The sequence below is a fragment of the Camelus dromedarius genome, chromosome 11 (genome assembly GCF_036321535.1).
Source record: "Camelus dromedarius isolate mCamDro1 chromosome 11, mCamDro1.pat, whole genome shotgun sequence".
NCBI classification, from domain to species: Eukaryota; Metazoa; Chordata; class Mammalia; order Artiodactyla; family Camelidae; genus Camelus; species Camelus dromedarius.
The window spans coordinates 31327941-31351577 of NC_087446.1; the positions used below are offsets into that span (position 1 = coordinate 31327941).

The 23637-nt window shown below is 35.6% G+C and overlaps 1 protein-coding gene across 3 annotated transcripts; it reads right to left on the minus strand.

The window, feature by feature from the left end:
* Positions 1–724: 724 nt before the first annotated feature.
* On the minus strand, positions 725–23616 carry USP44 (ubiquitin specific peptidase 44). 3 transcript variants are annotated; one of them, XM_031462998.2, is made up of 6 exons: positions 23576–23616; positions 11186–12677; positions 8744–8939; positions 6050–6158; positions 2605–2810; positions 725–1759 (listed from the first exon to the last, which is right to left on the minus strand). In XM_031462998.2, the coding sequence occupies exons 2-6, from the start codon at positions 12605–12607 to the stop codon at positions 1560–1562; spliced, it is 2133 nt and encodes a 710-aa protein (XP_031318858.2). In that variant the 5' UTR covers positions 12608–12677; positions 23576–23616; the 3' UTR covers positions 725–1559. The 3 variants fall into 3 exon arrangements, with proteins under 3 accessions (XP_031318858.2, XP_031318859.2, XP_010988270.2); XM_031462999.2 differs by lacking the exon at positions 23576–23616 and adding an exon at positions 23316–23532; XM_010989968.3 differs by lacking the exon at positions 23576–23616 and adding an exon at positions 14496–16727.
* Between the last annotated feature and the right edge of the window lie 21 nt (positions 23617–23637).

Here is a 23637-nt window from a genome sequence, read left to right on the forward strand (position 1 = left end):
AAGTGTACTTTTGGCATGAATGATTTGTCTGCTCAGTGATAAATTCTCATTTGCGCTTCATCATCAGCTCTCCCAGATGACTTGTTCTCTAAAATTTAAGGAAAATTTCCTAACAGAGTTCCTTTTCAAGCTTATACTTAAGAATTGATCACTAGCGGAGGACATCGTTCTACAGGATGTTTCTTTCATGAAGATTTCAACCTGCAAGCAAACCCCCTTGAGAAAAAAGATGTGATCTAGTGGTTACCACTGAGCTAAGATCTTTCATCTGTAGAGGTTAGTGGATTCTCCTCTTCCTGAATAAAGTTAGCAGCAGTAGGACTTTAAAGAGATCTAATAAGATTAGTGGGGAAGAGCAAAGAGTATTTCAAACTATTTTTAATAAAATTCAAGTTTAATTTTTAATTTTAAAAAGTCAGGGCCCACTGTTTGAATGTCTGAGAGGCTCTTAGTATTCAAATAATCCTAGAACAGTTAAGTAATCCAGGCTTTAGTTACTTAGAAAAATGAGATGCTGAACATTTTGCCCAGTTGCCAATTTTGAACAATTACCTTCTCTGTCCTATGCATTTTTTTTCTCTTTTAGACTTATTTTTATCCTTTTAAACTACAAATCTCAAGATATGGTACAAAGCTTTAGGAGATCTAATATTAAATACATAAAATGAACTCATATCCAAGTTGAACTGTATTTGTATTACATCATAATATACTGTTTGCTAAATTCAAATTTTTATATGACTGCTTTATTAGAATCTGGACAAACCTGTTTGCTGCCAGACAAATCACAAGTCTTAGCCATCATTGCTTTCATGTCCACAGTACTGAAGTTTAAATTTAAACATGCTGTTTATAAAGCTGTCATTTTCATTGTATACAGTTTGACTATGCCAAATAAAGAACAATTACTAAAACTTAATACATTTTTGAAAAAAGGAAGTTCCATTAACCAAAGTAATGTCTGTGTTAAGACACACAAAGCCTCAGGAATATTAATGTCACTGGTGAGTATTTAGGTGATACCTTGATATTTCACTTTGTAGTAGTTTAACTCCCTTCAAGGGGCAAAGGTGACTTCATATAAATTTCCCGAAAGAAACGTTTTTATTTTTTATTTTTATTTTTATTTTTTTGGTAAGACTATTGGTGAAGAAAGTCTAATTTCATATCTAATAAGAATTTGTACAGAAAATAGCTACCAAAAAAAGAAATGTATAAAATAATGCCACCTGAACTTCTTCAGTAGAAGATTGCACAACTTCATGATCTGAGCCAATTGAGACATTAAAATATAAGAGGTAACACCAGTTTGAGGTAAACACTAAAAGTTTAAAACTGCCACATAAGTGGAAAAACTTTACCTGCTGTCACTGATATACATATACTTATGCTAACACTGTCTCTATAAAAGATTTGTTGTAGTTAGATACAAAATGTGTAAACATGTGTTCACTGATTAATAAGTAAAAAATAAAAACAATGAAGCTCAAAATTGTTAACTCAGCCCTTTTAAAAAGTATATGTACAAATCACAAAAAGAAAGCCCCACTGTCTTTGGATCAGCTAAGGATTTCATTAGAAGAGGTATCAGCTTCTTCATTGGGATATTGACTACCAGACAGGAGTTCTGGAGGCAAGAGTTTAGAATGTCCATTCTCAGTAACTCGCTGGGTATAAAACAAGATATAAGCTTGGGCCTTGCATACTTCATCCATAGTGCACATGCTTAGCTTGGAATCATTGCAGTGTACCCAGAACCCTAGAGTAAAGCACAGAAATAGACCTTAATGTTTACAAAAGAACTTAAGAAATTTCCAGTGTAAATTAAAACATGGATTTAAAGACATTAGTTTCAGTGAGAGCTAAGCTTTTTTTTTTTGAAGGGGGAGTAACTGTCTAGCTAATTTACTTTTAATGTAAAATGTAGCTTGGGCAGTATGTTACTCTGGAATTATCTACCTTTATCCTAGAAGTAATTCGAAGTTATAGAATCTGATAAATTCACTTGACACTATCTTTAATTCCTGGTAAAATCTTACCAATGAATGCTTTTGCTGCTAAATCATTCTATAATGTGAATAGTGTACAACAAACTCATAATAGTTTAGTGTTAAATTAATTGCCTTCATGGGTTATTTGGACTTTTTGTCCATCTCTTTTTTTCTAGGGTCCATGAGGCAGTAAGTGAAAATGTTCTATGTAAAAACTTGAACTCAAAGTTTGTTCCAAATATCTGTGATCCCCCAATTCATTGATGCTCTGTTCTTTAACGAAATTAACTGAATTAAACCAGTAAACAGAGGACCTATTCTTGGAAATGTGCCTTTGGCATTTTCTTTTAGTTAATGAGACCATCCTTATTGTCCTATCCTTACAACCCTTAAAAATCAAAACTACTACAATCCTGCAGAAAACATAATATCTCATTTTCTGCACAAAACTCCTAGTTTTTAACGAATACTACTGCAGAAGCATTCTTCTAGAAAGAAAACGAGGTCAAGTGGCTTTGCTTAAGATGATTTAGTGGCCAATTTATAAACTGCTAAATCGTGAACTCTGGCTTTCAAGTCTAACCCAAGGTAAAATACTTTCTCTCATCTATACCTCCTTCAGAATTATAACAGTAGGCAGTGTAGTGTCCTGCGCCAAATCCTTTCCCATGGTGCATTACTACAGCAGATAAGTCATAGATAAAACATTCTGGTCTGAGGGATTTCAGGTACTCCCTGCAGCAATAGGGCTCCATGTTTAAGATCTCTTCAAAGCCAACGTGAACACCAATCTTCTCTCGATTATTACGTCCTGACCACCTATGAACAAACCACAGTAAAATTATCAACAAAAATCCAGGGGAGATAACCATGTACTACGTCCAAACAGTCATAATAATAGAAGGCCTCAGATTGCATAGAATATAATCATACGTATATATATAATAAATAATGTAAATAGAAAATCCTTTCAATGCTGGAGTTTGCTATAAATAGAGAAATTTAGGTTTATTTACCAAACAGGTACAGTCAGATTTTAAAATAAATATTTGGCTTCTGTAGTTAGATGATAATACAGGGGGGGAAATTAACTTTCAGAAAAGTATGGCCCTATGGCATATTCCCCCTTCAAACAGATAAATTCAAGGCACCAAATGGATTTTAAATTCTTTACTGTCTTGTCAATACCTTGAGGAGATTATCCCAGAAGCTAAAATTTATTCTTGGAAGACATAGTCTGGACTTTCTTGGCCAGATGTGGAGAAAAAGCAGTACAAAGCAAGGCACCTCTAATTCCTCAGAACATTTCAGAGTTCTTCATACTAAAAATAAAAACTGACCCTTCCCTGTGTGTAAGTCAGCATAACACCCATTAGTGGCAGACCTCAAATAATGCTCCTGTACTGTCTCTCAATCTGTTGGTCATGCTTCCCAGTACTGGATCCAAGCATGGCAAGCAATGGTTTTATCATACACATAGCAGGAGTTGGTGCTATGGAGCAAAAATAATGTAATATATGGTAGTTCTTTCAAGAGATTATAGTCCAATTTGGGGTGGTGTAGTGCAGAGACAAAAGATAGACACATGAAAATATGGTAGTGTTTAAGTATTAAAACATGAGATTAAAAGACAATAGCAGGTAGAGAAGGGAGAATAGCATGCAGACAGTTTTTAGAACGAAAAAATGTGAAACTGCTTGTTAGCACAATATAAGATGGTATCGAACTAAAGATAAGACTTGCAAACTATGTTATCTGCTTGATTAGAAGTCATATCCCAGTCTTTCCCTATTAAATGTATAAAAAAAATCCTGCATCCTGTGTACCTTTATCTTAAAGATGGAAGACCAAGGATGTAAAATAATGGGACTTGCTTGATACAAGTTTCACCATTCTCACTTTATCTCCCTTTTATTGTACCATAAAATTTAACTCTTAAATTATTTAACTATGCTAAATAAATACTTGTAAGTTATCTAATTAGAAAATATTCCTGTTGATTAACTGAATACCCATTTTTTTCTGCTGACAGAAATACAGTAAAATGATAAAGAACAAGATAACACTATATCCAAAATTCATAATGGTTTACTTCTGAGGAGAGGGGGAAGGAGTAAGACTGGGAGGCATACATGGGAAACTTCTTAAGGTATTAGAAATGTTCCCTTTTTCTTATGCTGCTGCAAAGCTCCTGTGTGCCCCTCCCCCATCACACTCTCCCTTTTATCTTTTATATACCCTATATATTTTATGCACTGACAAATGCAATAGTACTTTTTGAAGACATAAAGAGAAAGGAGAAAGATAAATGTGATAAAGGCAGCATAAACATGGTCTCTGAATCAGAAATACGGCATGAAGCACCAAAAATGTTTTGGACAGAAGGGGAGCCAAGTAAATTTGAATTAGAGCTTCAAATAGCAGATTAAAGCAGCAATTATGAATAGATTTTTCAGTAGTTTATAGTAAATTAAATACCAATTTAAGTAATAAAAATTTAAGTCCTTTCTATGATAACTTTATGGAATCTTATACATATTCTCACCTTTCCATGTTCCCTGCCCCTGGACAATATTAGCCTCCTAACTTCCTGTTTCCATTCCACTTGAAAAATCAAAACACCATGACAGGTGTCACCTGATTTTTCACTAAACCTTTTGTTATATGCCCTTCCCTGTTCCTTCGTTTATGTAGCTCTCTTAGGCTAAAGTGCTCCTCCTATATACACCTCAGTCACTTAAATAATATTTTGGGGCATCAACTATGTATAGAGCTCATCCTGGGCTTTGGAATGTAGGAGTGAAAAAGACAAGATCCCTGTCTTTCCTGAGCTTTTGTTTCACTGGCAGGGGCAGAGAAATAAACTACTTATTGCAGATAGTGGTTTTTGCCATGAAGCAAAAACAGGGTAGGTAATGTGACACTGAGAGTTGAGTGGTGCTATTTTTAAATAGGATGGTCAGGTAAGTCCCCTCTCAAGAGGTGACCTGAATTACATAAAATCCCCTATGCTATTAGAGAGGCTTTCAGAATGTTTAGACATCAACTAACTCCCTCTGCCAAGGCTCTGATAAATCAATTTGTATAGTTTGTGATACTTAGTATTTCTACTTCACCATTATTTCTGTGCATGCCTTACTGTAGTCTTCTTGAGAAAAGGATCCTACTTTATATTCCACAAAGAATATGGAACAACATCTTGTATTAAAAAGCACTCACATAAAAAAAAAAAAACCACCATATTTGCTGACTGTGTAACAGCTTAAATAACTAACTTTAGTTATTTCCATTAACAGTGATTATCTCTGGGAAGTGGGACTGGAAAGAGGTGCTTTTTGGGGGCTTTTACTTTACCTTCTGTAATATTTGAATTTTTTTTTTAAAACATGTATTCTTTTAGTTAAAAAAAAAAAAAGGGAAAGAAACCAGAAACTCCTCCTGTGTATAAGAAACATGGTCTCAGTAGTTTCCAAATCATAGCATATAAAGTAACTTCTCATTCCTTAAAAGAGCAAATTCTCGGGTTAACATGGTTATTACAAAGTATGAAACCATATGCTTTTGATTAACCAACAGATTTGCCAACTAATTTACCTAAATATATCTCTGGAAACTATTTTGTTTTTGTTTTTTAACTGCTTTGATTGAACTGCTGTACCATTGTTCAAACATTTTCCAAGGATGAAGCAATTAGGCCAAATACTCTATAAAGATTTAAATTAAAAAATTTTATACCTAAAACATGCTGAATATTGAATATTATTCACAGAAACTTACAAGGAGAATAGTATTACCTAGTAGACAAAATATGAGGAGTCTGCTAATCAGCAATGCATTCTACAAGGGAAGCTAATCAGAAAGTTACTGAACATGGTGTCTACTGATCAAGGCTAGAGACAATGACAGAATTTTTCCTTAAAAAAAAAAAGTAGACAAATCATCTACTAGCCAAGTATTAAAATTTAATTCATCACGTGTGTTAAGTTCTGAAGTATAAGCACAAGGAATGTCAAGTTAGAAGTGCATAGTGGTAGGCAGTTGTTTATACTACTACTAACCTGAATCGTTTGAGATGTAGTCTGAGAACCTGAGGTAGGTGGCAAATCATAAGCTGTTTTTGAGCTTCTGTGAGTACAACTGGTTTTGAGGAAAACCTTCTGCGCTTTGCTGTGGTATCAAAGACAGAATGAGAATCAAATTTAATGAAAAGCTCAGTAAACTCTTAAAAGTAATTCAGACATGTATTATATATTAAACATCTACTGTGTTACAGGCATTGTACTGTGCTAGAGACAAAGATGGCCTTGCCCTCAAGACACTTCTAATTATATAAACACACAGCACAGGTGACCCTTGAACACAGGTTTAAACTACATGGGTCCACTTACATGTGGATTTTTTTCAATAAATATACAGTTGGCCTTCCACAGGCTTTGCCTGCACAGATTCAACCAATTGCAGATCCAAATTTATCTGCAATTGGCTGAATCCACAGATGTGAAACCTACAGGTATGGAGGGCCTACTAGGGGATTGAGCATCAGCAGATTTTGGTATAAGCAGGGGCTCCTGGAACCAATCCCTCCAGTATACTGTACATGACTTAATATAATCCTGCAAATATAGCACTATAACATTCTGTTGCCTTAATATTTTAAAATGGATTTGGCTATGCCAACTAACAGGAAAAGTTACACTCTCCCTAAACATACTTTAATATGCTGTTATTTTTAAAAGTTTCATGGTCAGTTCATTTATTGAGGCTAATCAGGATCCCAGGGGCATGGGTCCTTACTGTGCAGAACACCACTCCACGTTTTCTGGGGATCCACCCCAGGACTGGCTACCACCTGAAAAAGCAAGCCTTTACTAGCTCTGCATCTGAGGCCTCCCTCAGTGTCTTGCCAGATCTTAAACAAATGGAACTTAAGATTCTTTTTGTTTACCCTCTACTCCTTTAGAGGTCCACCTTTGGACCTTGTCTTGCACCTTCTGGCTGAGCAGTCGGCTACCAAAGTTTGCTTTTGATGTCCAGGAGCTGTCCTTCAACTTGTACATCCACTGCGACTCCAGACATAGCAGCAGCTGCTTCTCATGTAGGAAGGATAATCACCACCATGAGGCTGTCCTCTAACCCATTTCCATTTACCACCAGAATCCTTTCCTCCAGGTCTGTGCCCCTGAAATCTACACATCCAGCTGCTGCTGAACATTTGGGACCTACCTTTGGATTGTCTCCCAGAATATATGGTCCAAGTGAAGCTAGACAAAGGATGTCAACTCCTTGGACTATAATTTTGAACATTTTTTTTCGGCGTCTTAGACTTTTTATTTTATTGTTTTTTTGGGAGAGAGGAGGGAGGCAATGAGGTTTATTTACTTATTTATTTTTAATGGAGGTACTGGGGATTGAACTCAGGACTTCATGTATGCTAAACAGGCACTCCACCACAGCTCCCCTCTACCATACCCTCCCCACCAGACTTTATTTTAAACAAAGGACTCTTAAAGATAGATGCAAGTCAGAGCCAACTGACCCAAACTGCACCCTGGCCCAAAGAGTACTTGGTGTTCACAAACGATCCTCAATGGTAAATGCCAAACATTTATCTTTATGTATTAAATTAAAGCAGCTCTTTTCTGCCTTTACTTGGTGGACCCAGGAGACACATCCAAACGTGTTCTAAAACCATATTCTGCATTTATTCATAGTATCCTTCTATTCCCAGATTTGGTGATGAAAGCATTTCAGACCAGTTACATTTATGTCCATGAAAAAAAAACTTCACCATACAAATTTAATAAAGGTTTATTTTTTTCTAACCTTATAAATCTTAGGTTCTTTATAACAGTTCACATTAGATAGCACTCAGAAAACAATGTTAGTATAAGTTGTTCTAGAATGATGAATTGATGTACTTCTAGAATCATTTTTTTCAGACATAGAAATTAAGGAGAATACCTGCAAACATATAGTATAAACACTAAAATGCCATGTACACATTGACAGAGATAAAGAAATCAGATAAAGACACAGCAGATCTGATGTGGTTTTATACGCCATTTCTCTGTAACTGAAATGGCCATTTTATCCCCCAGTGTTGGGTTCCTGTGCTCACCTCTATTAGAAAGCTTATTATAGCAGATCTTAATTGTCTGTTTCCTCCATTAGGTATATGTGGGCATCTTGAAAGTGTCTTACTTCTGCCCACAGCAACTAGAACAATGACTAATATAGAAGAGATAATCAGTAGATGGTTTTTGAATAAATCCTTGTTTTTGTGAAGCCAATATCCATAGCAGCAGTCCAGCTATATATATATTATTTCCTATTATACAGGTATGTATATACATATATACATGTATTATCCATAAATCAATGTTTTGGTATGTAGCAAAAAGACTCAAAGCAAAATTTCGTTTGGTACTAAATACCATGGTTTTCTTTTACTATTCCCCTTTGCTATTTTATCCTGCCCTCATGTATTAAATTTAAACTTCTTACTTTATGAATCCTTTCTCTCCACAAGTGACTATAGGATCAGAATTTGTTTAATGTCATCATAAGGCAAAACAACCATGTAGTTCACAATTGCCAATAAAAAGTAGAAATACCTAGCCAAGTTTCTTTTGATAAACTAACAAAGTTTATTTCTCTAACTGCTATTTAAGGAATTTCTTCCAGCTTCCTCTCTTTTGTGTTTCTCTTTGCTAATCTTAGAAAAGCAAAGAGAATATACAGTCTCTACTTACAATTACACTGGTCACATATGTAGATTCTTCCTTCTAAAGCTTCGGTTTCTGTGAATTTGGCCAACATTTCAGTAACCAGACATGGCTGGGAAGCAGTATCTTTTCCACTGCATTGGTATCTTTCTGGAAATTCCAGTGACAAGTCCCAGAAAGGTTCTATGGTATTTGATTTGTTGTCACATGCAAGACATGTAACCTGCAAATAAAAATATTAGTTTCTTAGATTATAGTCCTCTGTCAAAACATTTACCCCTTTCTAGAAGTAAGTGCCAGTAAATAAGCTTTTCTTCTGGAAATGCATCATCAGAATTCTGGACGATCTGCTTTATATTATTTTCAAGGAATTTAAAAAATTATAATTTTTCCTTCCATAAGCTCGTTACGCATTGATGGGCTTTAACTACTTGACATTTGAAAAGCTCCAAGGGCATTAGTCAAGCCTGAATTTTGTAAAAAAAAAAAAAAAAAAACAAAAACCCAAACTGGATTCATTTAATTAGATATACATTATGTGTGTATATATATGTGTGTATACACATATATGATATATGTGATATATTTATGTGCATTTAATTTAATGTGTTTAGATTATTAGACTTAAGTTTCTTTGCCCTTTTTCCTTCCTCATCTTTCAGATTTCCTCTCCCCTAATCCTTACAACCTCTTAACCATGACACAAGTAAAGTATTATTAGTCTTTTTTATATATAGATATTAAAATACAGTATCTTTTTATATACAGTATATTAGTATATACAGATTTTGAAGCCCTACCAACTGAAAATGTAAAAAGACAGTACATATAACATAAATAACATATAACAAAAATGCTCCCGCTTAAAGCAAACATCACTACATTAATACCCTTATCAAAATTCAGGAACCACAAAGAATATGGGGCATTTCTAATAACTTACATAGGGAATATAGTAACTAGAAAGGGAAACAATAATACCTTCAGTGAAGCATTTGGCAGGATTTAATGCCAACAAACACTGCTCATACTTGAAGACAAACTCTACAGATCAAATAATCTACACATGATATGAAATATTACTAAACTCTTTCATATAAACTATATTCCTGGAACTGACAACAAAATAAAACTATCTTCTCTGATACAGGTTTTAGATTTAAGAAACTGACAGAAAGAAAAGGGGAATATCCCTAGTGTTTTGTTTGGGGACTCAGTAGGCCATGGTTTGACCTTTTGAGAACAGTTCCTTGAATTAGGGGAAAAAAAAAAGCCATTTCAGCAAACCAATCTCTGAATCTTCTGAGATGACCAGTTTCCTCAGAGTTTATTACACATTTGAAGAGAAGAGAGCAAAAAGCTTGCCTAATAATTTTTATTAATTTCAAAATTCATCCATAAAGGAAAAAAAAAGCACTTAGCCACTCTCACACTATTCAAAATATAAAATAGTAATGTTCTGGAAAGAATTTTGTAACTAAGTATCAAAAGTCCAACCCTTTGACAAAGTAATTCTACTTCTAGGACTCCATCTTAAGGAAATCATTAGGAAAAATATACTAATTGATTGTGACATTATAATAATGTAAAAATAATAGGGGAATGGTTAAATAAATTATGGTATATACATATGATGGAGATTGAAATGTGAAAAGAATGATCAAATATTTTAATGACTATGAACAATCTCTACATTATTAAATGAAAAAAATGAAAAAAGCAGCTGAATTAAACATGATCACACAGTTAGGAGAAAAATATGTATAAATATTTCGAAGAGGAAAAAAAACTAGGTGGAAATACACCAAAATATTACTAGTCTAATGTGTGGGTTGTGTGGAGTTATGGGATTAAGACATGATTTTTCTTTTCTTCTGCATAGATTTACTATATCATATAGGTTTTCCATGAATATATATTACTTTTATTTATAAACATGTATTTTAAACTTTTGCATAAAAACTCAGAAATGACAAAGATGGTAGAAAATAAAACTGCATTCAACACAAGCACAACTCTTATTTGCTAACTGACACAATGTAGTATCTATATATTTCTGAAATAGCAAGTGAAATAAACTTCATAGATATTCCCTAAGAAACACATTTGAAATATTTAAACTAAATTCCAGAAAAATAAACTATAAAAACAAAAGGTACTATTACTACCATGAAAGTTGAACTGAGGAACAGAGGCAAGTGGACAGGAGGAAGTATAGCCCAATTATCTCAGTTAAAAAAATTTTTTTTAAAGCTCTATGCTCTGGAAAAATAGAGCGCCCGTGTCTAATAACAGTCCACCAACAAGTCCACTCATTCTAGAGATTCATTCATTTTGTGATTTTCACGAGGAAAACTTTACAGCTCTAATTAAAGGAAAACCACTCAGGATCATTCTAGATGAAATCACATTTTTAGGCTTCACTTTATGAATTCGCCAAGATGAAAATAAGATTGAAAAACTCCATACCTGACTAAGAAGCTGTCCATGAAAAATATTATTCACAACGTTCAGAACCTGTTTGATAAGTTTCCTTTGAGAAGTGGGGATAAGAGCCAGTAACCTGGTACCAGTTGTCTCTAGTTCATGTTGTATTTTATCCAGAAGTTCACAAAGAAATTCCTGAGCATCTTGTTGGGCATAACCACGAAAAGCAGGAATTAGTCTCCATACTGAATGTAGCATCGCAAATGGTGAGACCAAGGCCCACTTTCCAGACCACATGACTTGAAACAAAGTATGCAGTTCATGACAAAGAGAAATGTATTGTGAACTTGGCTCCCTAGGCTGAATAAGTTCCATCTTTCTACTCTTTGATGCCCCACCACTTAGTCCTGATGATAAACTTGGATGTCTGGAGCGAACAGAGCCTGTTTCTTTTTCTTGGTATTCATTCATTTGATATACTGTATCTGTGACTGGAGGATGCTTGTAAGATGATCTTGTTTTATCACTAGCTGTCACAGCCAGCCATCGGTTCAGATCAAGTTTTAAAAAACACTGTCGAAAAATAAGTAAATGACTCAATACTTGAAGAACAGAATTCATATAGCAAGTATTTCCCAAATTTCTCAATCCTGTTACACCAGGAGTTACTATTGGCCTTCTTTTAACAGAGGAGTCACTGGCTTTTTTTAATCTTACATCTTCTGAGGTAGATACTGTATCTTTTGCTGGTGATTCTGAGGTTTGTAATGGTATGTGAACAGGAACTATTTCTATTGTGGTGGACTGAGCTAGACCTTGCAAACGTAAACTCTTTCTCGGAGGCATACTTTCCAATTCTGCTTTAACTTGTTGCTCTAATTCTTGCCGTCTCTTCTTCACTTCTCTTTTTGCTATTTTTTCCTGAAACTGTTCTTCATGCCTTTTTCTTCCAATGGGTGACTGTTCAAACCAAATTCGGAAGATTTTACCCATTAGTATCCTTCTCCTGTGCCAAAGAGCAGTATACATTTGATCTTCATTTTGAAGCAGAGATTGGGCACCATCATGTAAGAAATAAGAATCATCACTTGTACCCATAGACTGTAAAATCCTTCCACTACGAGTGGTGCAGTGATAATTTTGACTTTTGATTGCACTTAATGTACTTCGTAGTAATTTCAGGTCTCCAGTTGCATTATCATTAAGAACATAATCATCACAAAGATAACAAAAAACATACATCTCATTCACCTCCAATGCAACAGGATGACTGCTTTCTTGAAAGTGCCTGAGTGCATGTTCTTCAATATATCTTCCACAGGCAACATGGGAACAGCTAAGGCAAGCCCAAATTGATTCACTTGTATTACAGTCCACACAATGCCATTTCTGAGGGTTGAGGATGGAATGGTCTTGAGCAAGCCTCAACTGCCCAATGTGTTTGCATTTATCCATTGTTAGCATTTATTTAGTCTAGCTGAGAAACACATAATCCAAACAAGTCTCTGTTCACAGCACTTGAAGCATCTGAAAACTGAGCAGAACAATGTCAATTTTTAATAAAAGAAAAACAAGAAGCCAATATTTTTCTTTTAAGGTATTTTTTCAGGAATAATTTTATAAGTTTGTTCCCTCTGCTCCCAATATCTGGGCTGCCTGTCATAATACATAGGCAGCTCTCACTTTCCATTTACTGTTGACTTCACTAATCTCTCATCCACCTTCCTCTGAAAGAACATGCACTTTACTTTTTCTGATGGTTCCGTTTAAAAACTTTGTTTTTAGTTTTATGCCACCATCTGGTGAAGAATGGGTACTGACCACTTTTTATATTCCTTTTACCCAACAGTCTGAGGGCAGTTTAGAAAACTATATTCCTTTTCTTAAAAATTGGGACTGGCAAGACCCAAATATATCTCATTAATGTCTACATTCTGAGAGCCTTATGTGGAGTTTTTACTAAAGCATAACTGTAGTTAACAGCATGGGTTGTGAAGTAGAAAACTTAGGTTTGAATGCTACCTCTCCACATACTGTTATATGTCTGATTTGAGCAAATATTTTAACTTCTCTAAACTTCCTTTGTAAAACCATGAAAATCATACCACCTTCACTGAACTGCTGAAGAACTGAGGTAACAAAATATTTGTCTGGTATATAGTAAACACTCAGTAAACAGTATTTATCTAACACATAGCTATAGTGAATAAATCAATACTGTATTCTATTTAAATAAATAATATTAAATATTCTAATTAATTATGACTTGAAATTTGGCTTTCCATTAGTAAATCAATAATGACCTTTAATAATGGCTCTGTAGCATACTCTGATTTGATTGACAATTTGCCTTAAGGAGAGAGACAGAAGGAGATAATGCTTTTGTGTTTGAATAGACTCTCAGGAATGTGCAAAGATGTATAAGCAAATAAAGAGAAAAGAGGAAAAATATAAAGTAGGTGGTGGCAATATAATGAACTTTTACATTCTGGCAGGCTTAAGCATTATCTGAAATTGGAAGATTATTCTAAAAAACAAACCTGCACACCAAAAAAAAAAAAAAAAAAAAAAAACCAAAACCCAATATAATAAAAACAAATGTGATTTTTCACCCAGAAGCTTGTTCCTTTATCAGTTAAAGGAACACATCTGGTACATGTTCCTAAAACCAGTCAACTGAAATCTAGTCAAAAAGTAGTGAATCATAAAATATTTTTTTCATTGACTTAACATAAATTGAATACAAATTGTAGGTGGCAGGTGGGGATCTAATTACAGAACACTCAGAACATTGTATGTAGCATGATCAAAGCTTTACATTTTTTAGGACAGCAACACAGTATGAATTTCAATGGTACTTGCAGGTGCCACCTCCAGGCCCCTGAGAAACCTGCAAAGGGCAAGTTGGTTTTAGGTTCCTTCTCACCTCTTTTTTGGTAAAATGTACTAGAAATCAGTGACATCTCCTTACCCCACCAATTTCTTAAATTTCAGTACAAGGTATGCTGAATATAGACACCAGTTCCAGCTCTCACATCCACATCTGTACAGATTTCATTTCTTTTCCCTCAAAATTTCCTGAAGTTCAAAATCCCATCAAATACAGTATTTTATAAGAACTAACTTTCAACAATAGCTGCTAATGGCAAAAGTTAGGTATCAGTGATTAATATGCTCCATTATCCTAAATCCTCCCAGGTACTGAGGTTAATAATCTTGCAGGCAGTCATCTTGGACCCCTCTCCTTTTTACTCCCTACACCAATGGTTGGCTCTACCTGCAAAATATATTTAGAATTTGACTACTTATCTCTACTGCTACCACCCTGAACCAAGCCACAATCAAGTCTTACCTGGATTACTGCAGTTAGGCTCCTAAATGGTCCCCCAGCTTGGATCCTTGCTGCCACCAAAAGTTTACTCTCCATGCAGCAGCAGCACACTCTGCTTTTAGACCCAGACGATGAGGGTCCAGACCTGACAATTTAGGGGCCCCTGCATGGCCCTATCTCATTATATGGAGTCAGCAGAGTCAAGGGATGTGGCCACCTGGAACCAGCAAACATCCCCAACTCCCCTTTTAAAACCATTCACTGGTACCTGGAACCTAAAGAATTCCCTGCCCCAATCATCCCCAAAGTCTGCTTCCAGGATCTATGGACAATAAAAAGCCACTGAAGAATTCTATAAAGGAGAATGACACAATCAGTTATGTAGATTACAGAGGGATCTGCATGGCAGATCTAGAGGAGGGATGAGTGATTAAAGGAGACTCTACTGCTCCATATATTATAAGGTAATTAAAGCTGTAGCAGTGCTGAAGCAAAGATGGCAGCAGAGGTAGATTAGTGCTGACCAAACATTGGATGAAAGAACAGATTCAATACAGAGATTAAGAATCTAGGGCTCTCTTCTATCTACTTTTATTTAAGAAGGATCATATGAAGAACACAGATAATTTAGTTAAACCTTTGTTTCTGGCAAGTCATAGACAATAATTACCAGTTCAACTTCTGGTAGAGATGAAGTGGGAAATGCTATTTACATGTAAGGAAAATTATTGCACTCTAAAATATTAAAGAAGTGGTATGAGTTGACACCTTGCAGAACATTCAAAAAATAATGCCCCAAAGGAAAAAAAAACCTAGAAAGAATACACACACACACATATGTATATTCATCCATTCATTTTCAAGTTATCACTGGGTAGCAGGGACTGCAAATTATTTTATTAATCCATATTTTAAAATTTCCAAAAATAATGAATGTGTTACTTACATAAGTTTTAAGTAGGAAAGAAAATACTATGTATTTGATACATTATACAGTAGTCTCTTTACTTCCTCCTCCTCTATATCCTGTAAATGCATTCCCTTAGTTATAAGGAGTTTGCCTATTTTATTACAGTTGTTTCTAAAAAAATCTATTTAGATGATGGCAAGGTCCCTGACTTTCAACAGGAAGTGCCCTGTAATCTAACACCATGATTCCATTTGATGCGAAATTGTGAAGTGTGAAATGTTGATCAGATGCCAACTCTCTGAGAGGCAATAAAGCAGGGAAGAGGTATCACAGCAAAACAGAGAGCCTTCTGGGATCCAAATGCCTGGGTCTAACACTCAGCTATGTTTACTATGTGACCGAGATAATTATGTCCCACATACCTCAGTTTATCTGTAAAATAACAGCAGTAACAACATCAGTAGGGTTGATGAGGGAATTAGGGAAATTTATATTTGTAAAGCATTTACAATTCCTGTTTCTTAATAATACAGCCCTCAGTACATCTTAGCTGCCAATAATAACAACAATATTACTACTACTTACTACTGCTCCTCCTCTTAAAAATACTAGTTTTCCTCTAGTTTTTATCACTTTTAGCTAGGGGTTCTTCTCAGCCAGATGTGTACTAAGATGAACTTAGATGCTAACTGATAATTAAGATGTTAGCAGAGGACTAAGGTCTGACCTCTCCCAGGGGTATTTGCATTTTAAAAAGGGATCTTTCAGATAAAATCGTCTTAAAAATCCAAAGAAGTGAAACCAGAATGGTGGAATGACAGATCATGAGATAAATATTTTAGAGTAGGGGGCCCACTTACCCAGTGTATTTATGAAAGAAAGCAGTAGGGGGTGGATGACCAAGGAAAGGGCAGGGAAAAAAGCAGGAGTTAGAGAGAGCCAGGCTGCTGCCACCAGAGATCTCCAGTTTGCTCCGCTGCCTGAAGCCACAGCTCAGAGACAGTTACTAGGGTATTCCCAAAGGGGCCTCACCACACAAAGATCTAAAAGCTCGGAGGGAAGAAAGGGGGATGGGAGTATTTTCCTGACACTTCCTATTTTCCTCTACTGGGTTCAGAGCACTTCTTTTCATTTGCTAATCCACTGCTGAGAAGCTAAGTGTTAACTCTGGCTTCAGCAGTAGGGTAAGTGATTTTTGGCAGTATATTCATTTTGTAGGGAGTTAACAAAACATTTTTGCATATTCCATGTAGATTCTGATAAAATATTACCTGTACCTATACATAAAAGCAACATATAAATAGTCAAGATGTTTTGAATGAAATCTATATATAAAGATTAAAATTATCTGTATTCACTTTAAAAAGTTTCACACTTGAAATTCCAACTAACAGCTATGAAATTACTTTTTTAAAACCAAGTATGCTTTATTTATTTTAAAGACAGATGGATTTATAAATATTATGAAAGCTTCTTTTCACTGCTTAAAGACAATAAAAATTTTAATTTGTTCAAAGAAAATCATTCAAGCTATTCAAACTTTTAATGCCATATAACTGAGCAAGCATTTTCATTTTTAAAATTCCCTTCAGCAAATCTCTAAAGTTTAAAAAAAATTGTATTTGAATTACTGAAAGCTAATTATTTTACACAGATTGTATCATTAAAGCAATTATAAAATAGAAAGCTAAAATGACTAGAAGAGAAATAAAACATAAGATCTTATTAGATGTGGTATTTTTAGTCCAAGGTTTATGTCACACACAAACATCAAGTAAGATTATAAGTAAATATTTAACTTGTTACAGTTCAACAGCATAAAATTGCTTACACTTTCTGAAGTATAGTGAGGACTTTCTGAAATTAATTTTCATTTACTCAAATTATAGCCCTTTATAACATACAACCAGGCTTTAAGCATATAGCAATACCTCTCTGATCTATTTTAACAGCTCTTCAAACTTCTTGTAATGAACTCAACCTACTAGCAGAGATTCACTGATCAGATCTAGATAGCTGTCTACCAAGACTATCTTTTGGTCTCAGCCTTTTTGAACCAGTCTCAGGCACACTAAAAACTCAGCTTACATATAAGTCTTGCCTTCAGAGAACTAGCTTTTCCAATATTCTCTTATTAAAGATACTGTATTATCATTCAAGTACCCAGGCTAGAAATCTTAAGTTGTTTTTTTCTTTTTTTGACATCTCCCTCCCAATTTTTCCATGCCAACATTCAATTTGTCACATATATAGGGTTATCATTCCACAAGTCTTTTTCCTTCCCATTTCCAAACTAGTATTCTCCTTATATTGTTTTGGGGTTTTTCTGGCGGGGGGGGGGGCGGTAGTTAGGGTTATTTATTTACTTATCTTTTAATGAAGGTACTGGGGATTGAACCCAGGACCTCCTGCATGCACTCTGCCACTGAGCTATATACCCTCCCCCCAACAAATCATTCTTGAAGCACAGCAGTAGACTCCAAACTGGTCTCCCATCATCCAGACTCTCGCTCTCCTTCACAGTACTATCCTGCCAAATTAATCTTCAAGTTTGCTTTGAGCTTTTAACTCAAAATCCTCTGTTCCTCATAGTCAAATAAAGCAGTGGATTTCTAACTTTGACTAAGACTCAGAAACTTTACATTGGGTTCCAGTAAATGTATGTATGTATGTAACACATGTACCTGGAACAACAGCTTCACAAAGAATCCTTATAAAAATAATGTGTTCTGATATTTCCTATTCTACTTCATTTTTTTAAAAAATGGTGGTCATAACTCACTAAATGGCAATTTTTCAAATGCAACAATAAAACATATTATAATTTGCGACTCTTGCTTTCAAAATTCTCCAGATTCCAACCTATCTTCTTTGACTTATCTTATTACTCCTTTGCCATGTGTACTCCAGACAAAAAGAATCCACTCCAGCTAATTTTCTGAACTCATCTTCATCATTCCCTCACCTCCATCTTTTAAAAATTTATCCATCCTTCAAGGCCCAACTCCTAAAGTATTTCTAGTTTAAGAAAATGTTCTTCTCTAACTTCCTAAAAGGCTTGGATTATGCCAAATGTAAATCTTTGTGTTTATTTGTATACACATCCTTACTCTGCCACTCTTATCTGCTGGGTAGGTTCCCTATGGTAAAGGAAGGACTCTCTTGCATCTTTTTATCTTCTTAATATAAAAAAAGTAAGGATTTTATGAAGATCCTATAGGTTTAATAGCCATATTGTTTCATGCTAACAAATTCTTGGCACAATCAATCAACTAGTATTAATTGCAAGTCTTACTTCAGTTTTCTTTATGACATTTACATCAGTGGTTAAAAATATAAAGTCCTTGATCACTAGTAACCAAAACTGCCTTCTCCTCTTAATCATGTGCCCATCTTTGCCCAGCTAAGGCAGTTTCCTGTTATTTTGTGATACTGTAATTACCCTACCTTCCCTGTCCTTAACCAAAAGCCTACCATCTGTCTTATTCCATGCTACATGCTTTCAGATACCCAAAACAGATCTGATACAAAAGCAAACTGAAACATCCTTGCCCAGCCATAATTATTTTAAATTTTGATATGACAAGTAGTGACCGTTTAAATAAATATTTGTGCTCCAAATATAAGTATTACTAACAGCTACAAGAATCACTGAAAAATTAGAAGAATAGCTAATTTTTTACCTCAAAAATTAATATTCCACTGTAAATTTTAGTTATCTTTAACATGATCTTTTTTAGCTGACCACTCACTTTCCACTTCAGTTTCTTTAGAAGACACTTAGAAAGAAAGCATGGAGAGGTACAATATACTTAGAAGCTTTGAAAGTTCCTACAAGAGGTTAGATACCAAAGATTAGTTATATGAAAGTAATCTAGATTTTCTAATCAGTGCAATTAGTAGCACAATTTTCAGATTTTTCACTTTAAAAATGTTTTTATGAAAGTCAGGAAGTTACCATGAAAAGTAACACACACCCAAACAGCCAAACTAAATTACTATTTTAAAAAGTGACACAGAGTGTGGGAAATGGTTAATATACATTTCTAGAAAGAGTATTTTAAAATGTGAATAATCACTGAAACAACAACATCGTGTTCTATTAAGAAAATCCCCTTTCATAGCTCAAACTTAGTCAAATAATCATATAACATTTACATTTTATATAATTCCCAGTGTCTTATGGCACAGTTTTACAACTATTAAATAATTTGTCTAAAAGTCTTGAAAGACCACAAGATAAATCTAAACTCCTTAACATGGCATATAAGAGCTTTGAAATTGTGAACAATATGTACTTTTCTACTCTCATCTGTGATGAGTCTTTTCCCACACATTTTTTGTTACAATGTTTTTATATACAAATGACTACATTGTGAATAAGTTCAATTTGTTAAGCTTTTCATAACTGGGATATAAACTTTTGCTTCATAGGAAATGGGTGTGCACATTTTATATAAATACTTATATACATTCTACTCGTATTGAAGGAAAAAAACCATACATACCACTGGACATAAAGTAGAATAAAATTTATATACAACTGTCACACTAAGCATCTTTATCTCATTAAAGAAAATTCTCCTGAGACTTCCCAAAGGGCTGGATATTAAAGAGTAGGCATTTGCTGAATCTTTAATATTTTTTAACAAAGGTTATCTTTGTAATAAAACTTATTTTTCTTTTAACAGTACCAAATAACCTAAACAGATCCTCTAAAAGCTATTAAAAGTAGGAATATTTGTTATTTTCCATAATAAAAGATAGGAGGAAATGGCAATTTCAACAGGAAGTAGGCCTTAGGAATTACTAACCACCACAATCTTTACAAGCATTTGGATAAGAATGAAAATAACTTTATTCGCGTAATTAGGGCAAACTCTACCCACTCCTTAAAAGCAGTTTTCAATTTTCCATTTATTTCATAGAACCACCACAGTACCCTGTCCTCTTAAGAGATGTTTGTAATATGCCAAGGGTCAAGCATGTGCCTGGTACATAGAAAGGGGTTCAATATTTTTGAATGAACAAATTATTGAACGAATAAACACAATGGGCTCTCAAACTCTCCCTGCTCCCTCTTAGGTATGCTATTATGCCTATTATGTGCTTTGGCACCTCTCCTTGTCAATCATGATGTGGTTCTTTTCCTTTATCCTTAGAAAGGCTCTGGTTATTCTTTCTTCCTCTAAGGATCTAGAATCTATAATTACCCTGATTTCGCTTGAAACTCCTCATTAAACAATAAAGGATACTCTTTTTCCCTGGGCCTTCAAGTCTCCAGCATGCCTCTCCTGAAGCACAGACACTGAATCTAGTTGATGATGTTCTAACAAAAACCTCCTGAAAAGCAAGTTCTGCTGCCAGCTTATTTGATTTCCTCACCCATCACAACTTACAATTTCACTCATAGGCAGTTTTGTTCCAAAATATTTACCATTACACCAATCTACTACAGCTAACTTCATAATAATGGGGGAAACATTCACAAAAATATTGAGCATTCCACTATGGGTCTAGTAAATTGAGGTCAAATACTTTGTGTAAAATGCCTAGACTATCATTCTAATACATCTATGACTTGGCCTAACGAGTACATTCTTGGACTATAAATAAATTAGCTTTTTTTCTATTGCATGTAAAACTCCATTAAAAATGAATTCTTTATAATAAAGTTTTTATGATGTCTCAAAGTCCTGTGAAAAACTAGTTGTACTCTTATAATAATCTTTGCCAGAAAGCCAGTCTTTATAGAATCCTTCTATATTTTACTTGCCTGTCACCTATTTGGGTTGGGTTTAATGCCAAAACTTGTCACCATTATTGAATCCAGAAAATGAATGAGCATACATTTCCTATCTTGATTAGACTCCTAAACCTGTACTCCAGCCTGTCTCTAACCTCCCTCAACCAGACAACTCCATTAGAATCTGGCAATATGACTAACATTCTGACTAACATTGCAGGAAGGAGAAAAACTTCAAAACACACTTTTTTCTGCTACTAAGAAGCCAATATGTTGTCTTTCTCCATACTTCTCTACCATTCAAAACACAATTCAACAAACATTTACAGGAGTTTTTTCCTCCATGTTAAGTAGTAAGTCAGGTGCTAAAGATACAAATAAAATACAGTCTGCCCTCAAACAATACAATCTGCCTTCAATCCAAAAGACAGAACATCCTCTTATGTACCACCAATGCTATAATACTCAATAAGATTCAAGTGTGTAGAGGAAAAACATGGTAGAGAGTATATACGGTACCTTATTCCTTTCTTTTTGTAGTGAAAAAAATAAATGTGAGAAAAAAGGGAGGGGGTAAAGACAGTTGAGTATAATTAATATACTTCAAACATTTAACCCAAATCTTCCATTTTAAATATTCAAAAGAAGTATACCATTTTATATTATATTAAATGCAGATTCACCGGTCACTTAAATTTTTTAAGCTGAAAAAAATCTGGGACAATTAATATTTTAGAAGACAGATAAGACTGATGTACAATCAAAAGAGCCAGGACATTTCAACTTTCTACAATGTATACCTTGAACTATTTGTTCATTATCAGAATGTCTCTAAATTTCAATATAGTCAACAATGATAAATACTGGATTGAAAAATCTGCTATCCATTGCAAAATTAATGGCTAGTACACAAAAAGCTAGAGAAACTGCAGTGTGGGGGAGAGGCTAAATGAACCAAAATGTTTTAATTCTCTTTCAAAAGGCCTGAGATGCTAAATTAAGGATAAAAAGATAAGGGTTCCAATATATACAAAGTTTTCATTTCATTTCATTTCATTTCATTTCATTTCATTTCATTTCATTTCATTTCAAGACAACTGAATCTCACTGTAATTATGAAATATTCTATAAACATGTGCTTAACTAATGTTTGGCGTTCCGAATTTGACCACAGTGAACAGCCAATTCTTTTTCCTTGTTTACACCAAATGCTGGTTTTAAAGACAACTCAAAACTGAATTCCAGGCTCAAAGTTACCACCTTCCTACTTTTACCCCACAAGCATCTACTTAACAGATAATAAGGAATTCAAGTGCAGGGCCTGAAAGTCTTATTTCCATGCTAATTTCACAACCCCATTACCTGCAAAATATGACAATTAAGGCTTAAAAATGGGGAGTGGGGGGTGGGGGCTTGAGGATAAAGCAGCTCTCAAGATTTGCTAAGCTGCTTTTTTTACTTCCAAAATTAAAACTGCAAGAAATTATCCAGTTACCAGTAGAATTTACAACGGCTCAAACTTGAAGTTGAAACAATTACCAAGTTTCACTTTCTTTTTTATTGCCGGTGGGGATGTGAGGAGGGCCAGTTTTACTATCTCTTAACCTTGAGCAGTCATTTTTTTCTCCCTATGCTGACACGCTTCTTACGCCCCACAAATAAGTTTAGCCTATTAGCATTCCTTCTCCGAAGGCCAGCGGGAATGTTTTAGGAAGCTGGTATTCAAAAACCCCAAGTGTCTCTAAGTGGCAGCAGGTGCTGGCAGTGCTGGGACCCGATCGATGAAGGGAAGGCAAGACATTCCTTCTAAACGGAGAACTAGAACCGCCCTTCCTAAGCATCCCAGCGGCGCTTTCAGCATCACTTGGCCGCAGTCAGAGCTGGGGGTAGGATGCGGTTTTACAACAGTGCCAGCCGCAGAGCGCCCTAGCCCGCACCAGATACGCGATCAGATTCGCAATTACATCTCCACGCTCCGGAACGCGGGTTAGGGCACTAAGCCCCTCTGCATCCCCTCAAATTCCTCAATTTCGCCCCTTCTCCTCCCAACTCCTTCCCCACCAGCCCATCACTGGGCGACTACGCGGTGCCCCTGGCCACAGGGGACGCAGCTCCTCGCAGCATCTCCAGGCACTCAAGAGGTGGCCCGCCCCCAGGACGCCGGCCAGTGCATCGCTCGACCCACCGTAACTTTCCAGAGGCGCTAATTCTAAATTCGCCGGACCCGCCGCCGCTGCCACCTCCTCCTCCACGCGCCCGTCAGCTCGCTCCCCTTAGTCCGTCCGCAGACCCCTCTTCTTCCCTCAGGACCCCCTGCGCCCTGCGCGGCGGGAAAACCCTGCCAGGTGCCTCCCGGCCCCGGGGGCTCCCGTCGGACCTCCGCTCCCACAGGGAGCCTCGCTCCGTCAACCGCCACAGCCGCGCGCACCCCTCACACACACTCACCCGCCCAAGTCAGAGCGGCCATCTTAGCGCTCGTCTCCAGAGCCCCCACAGCCCCCCTCACC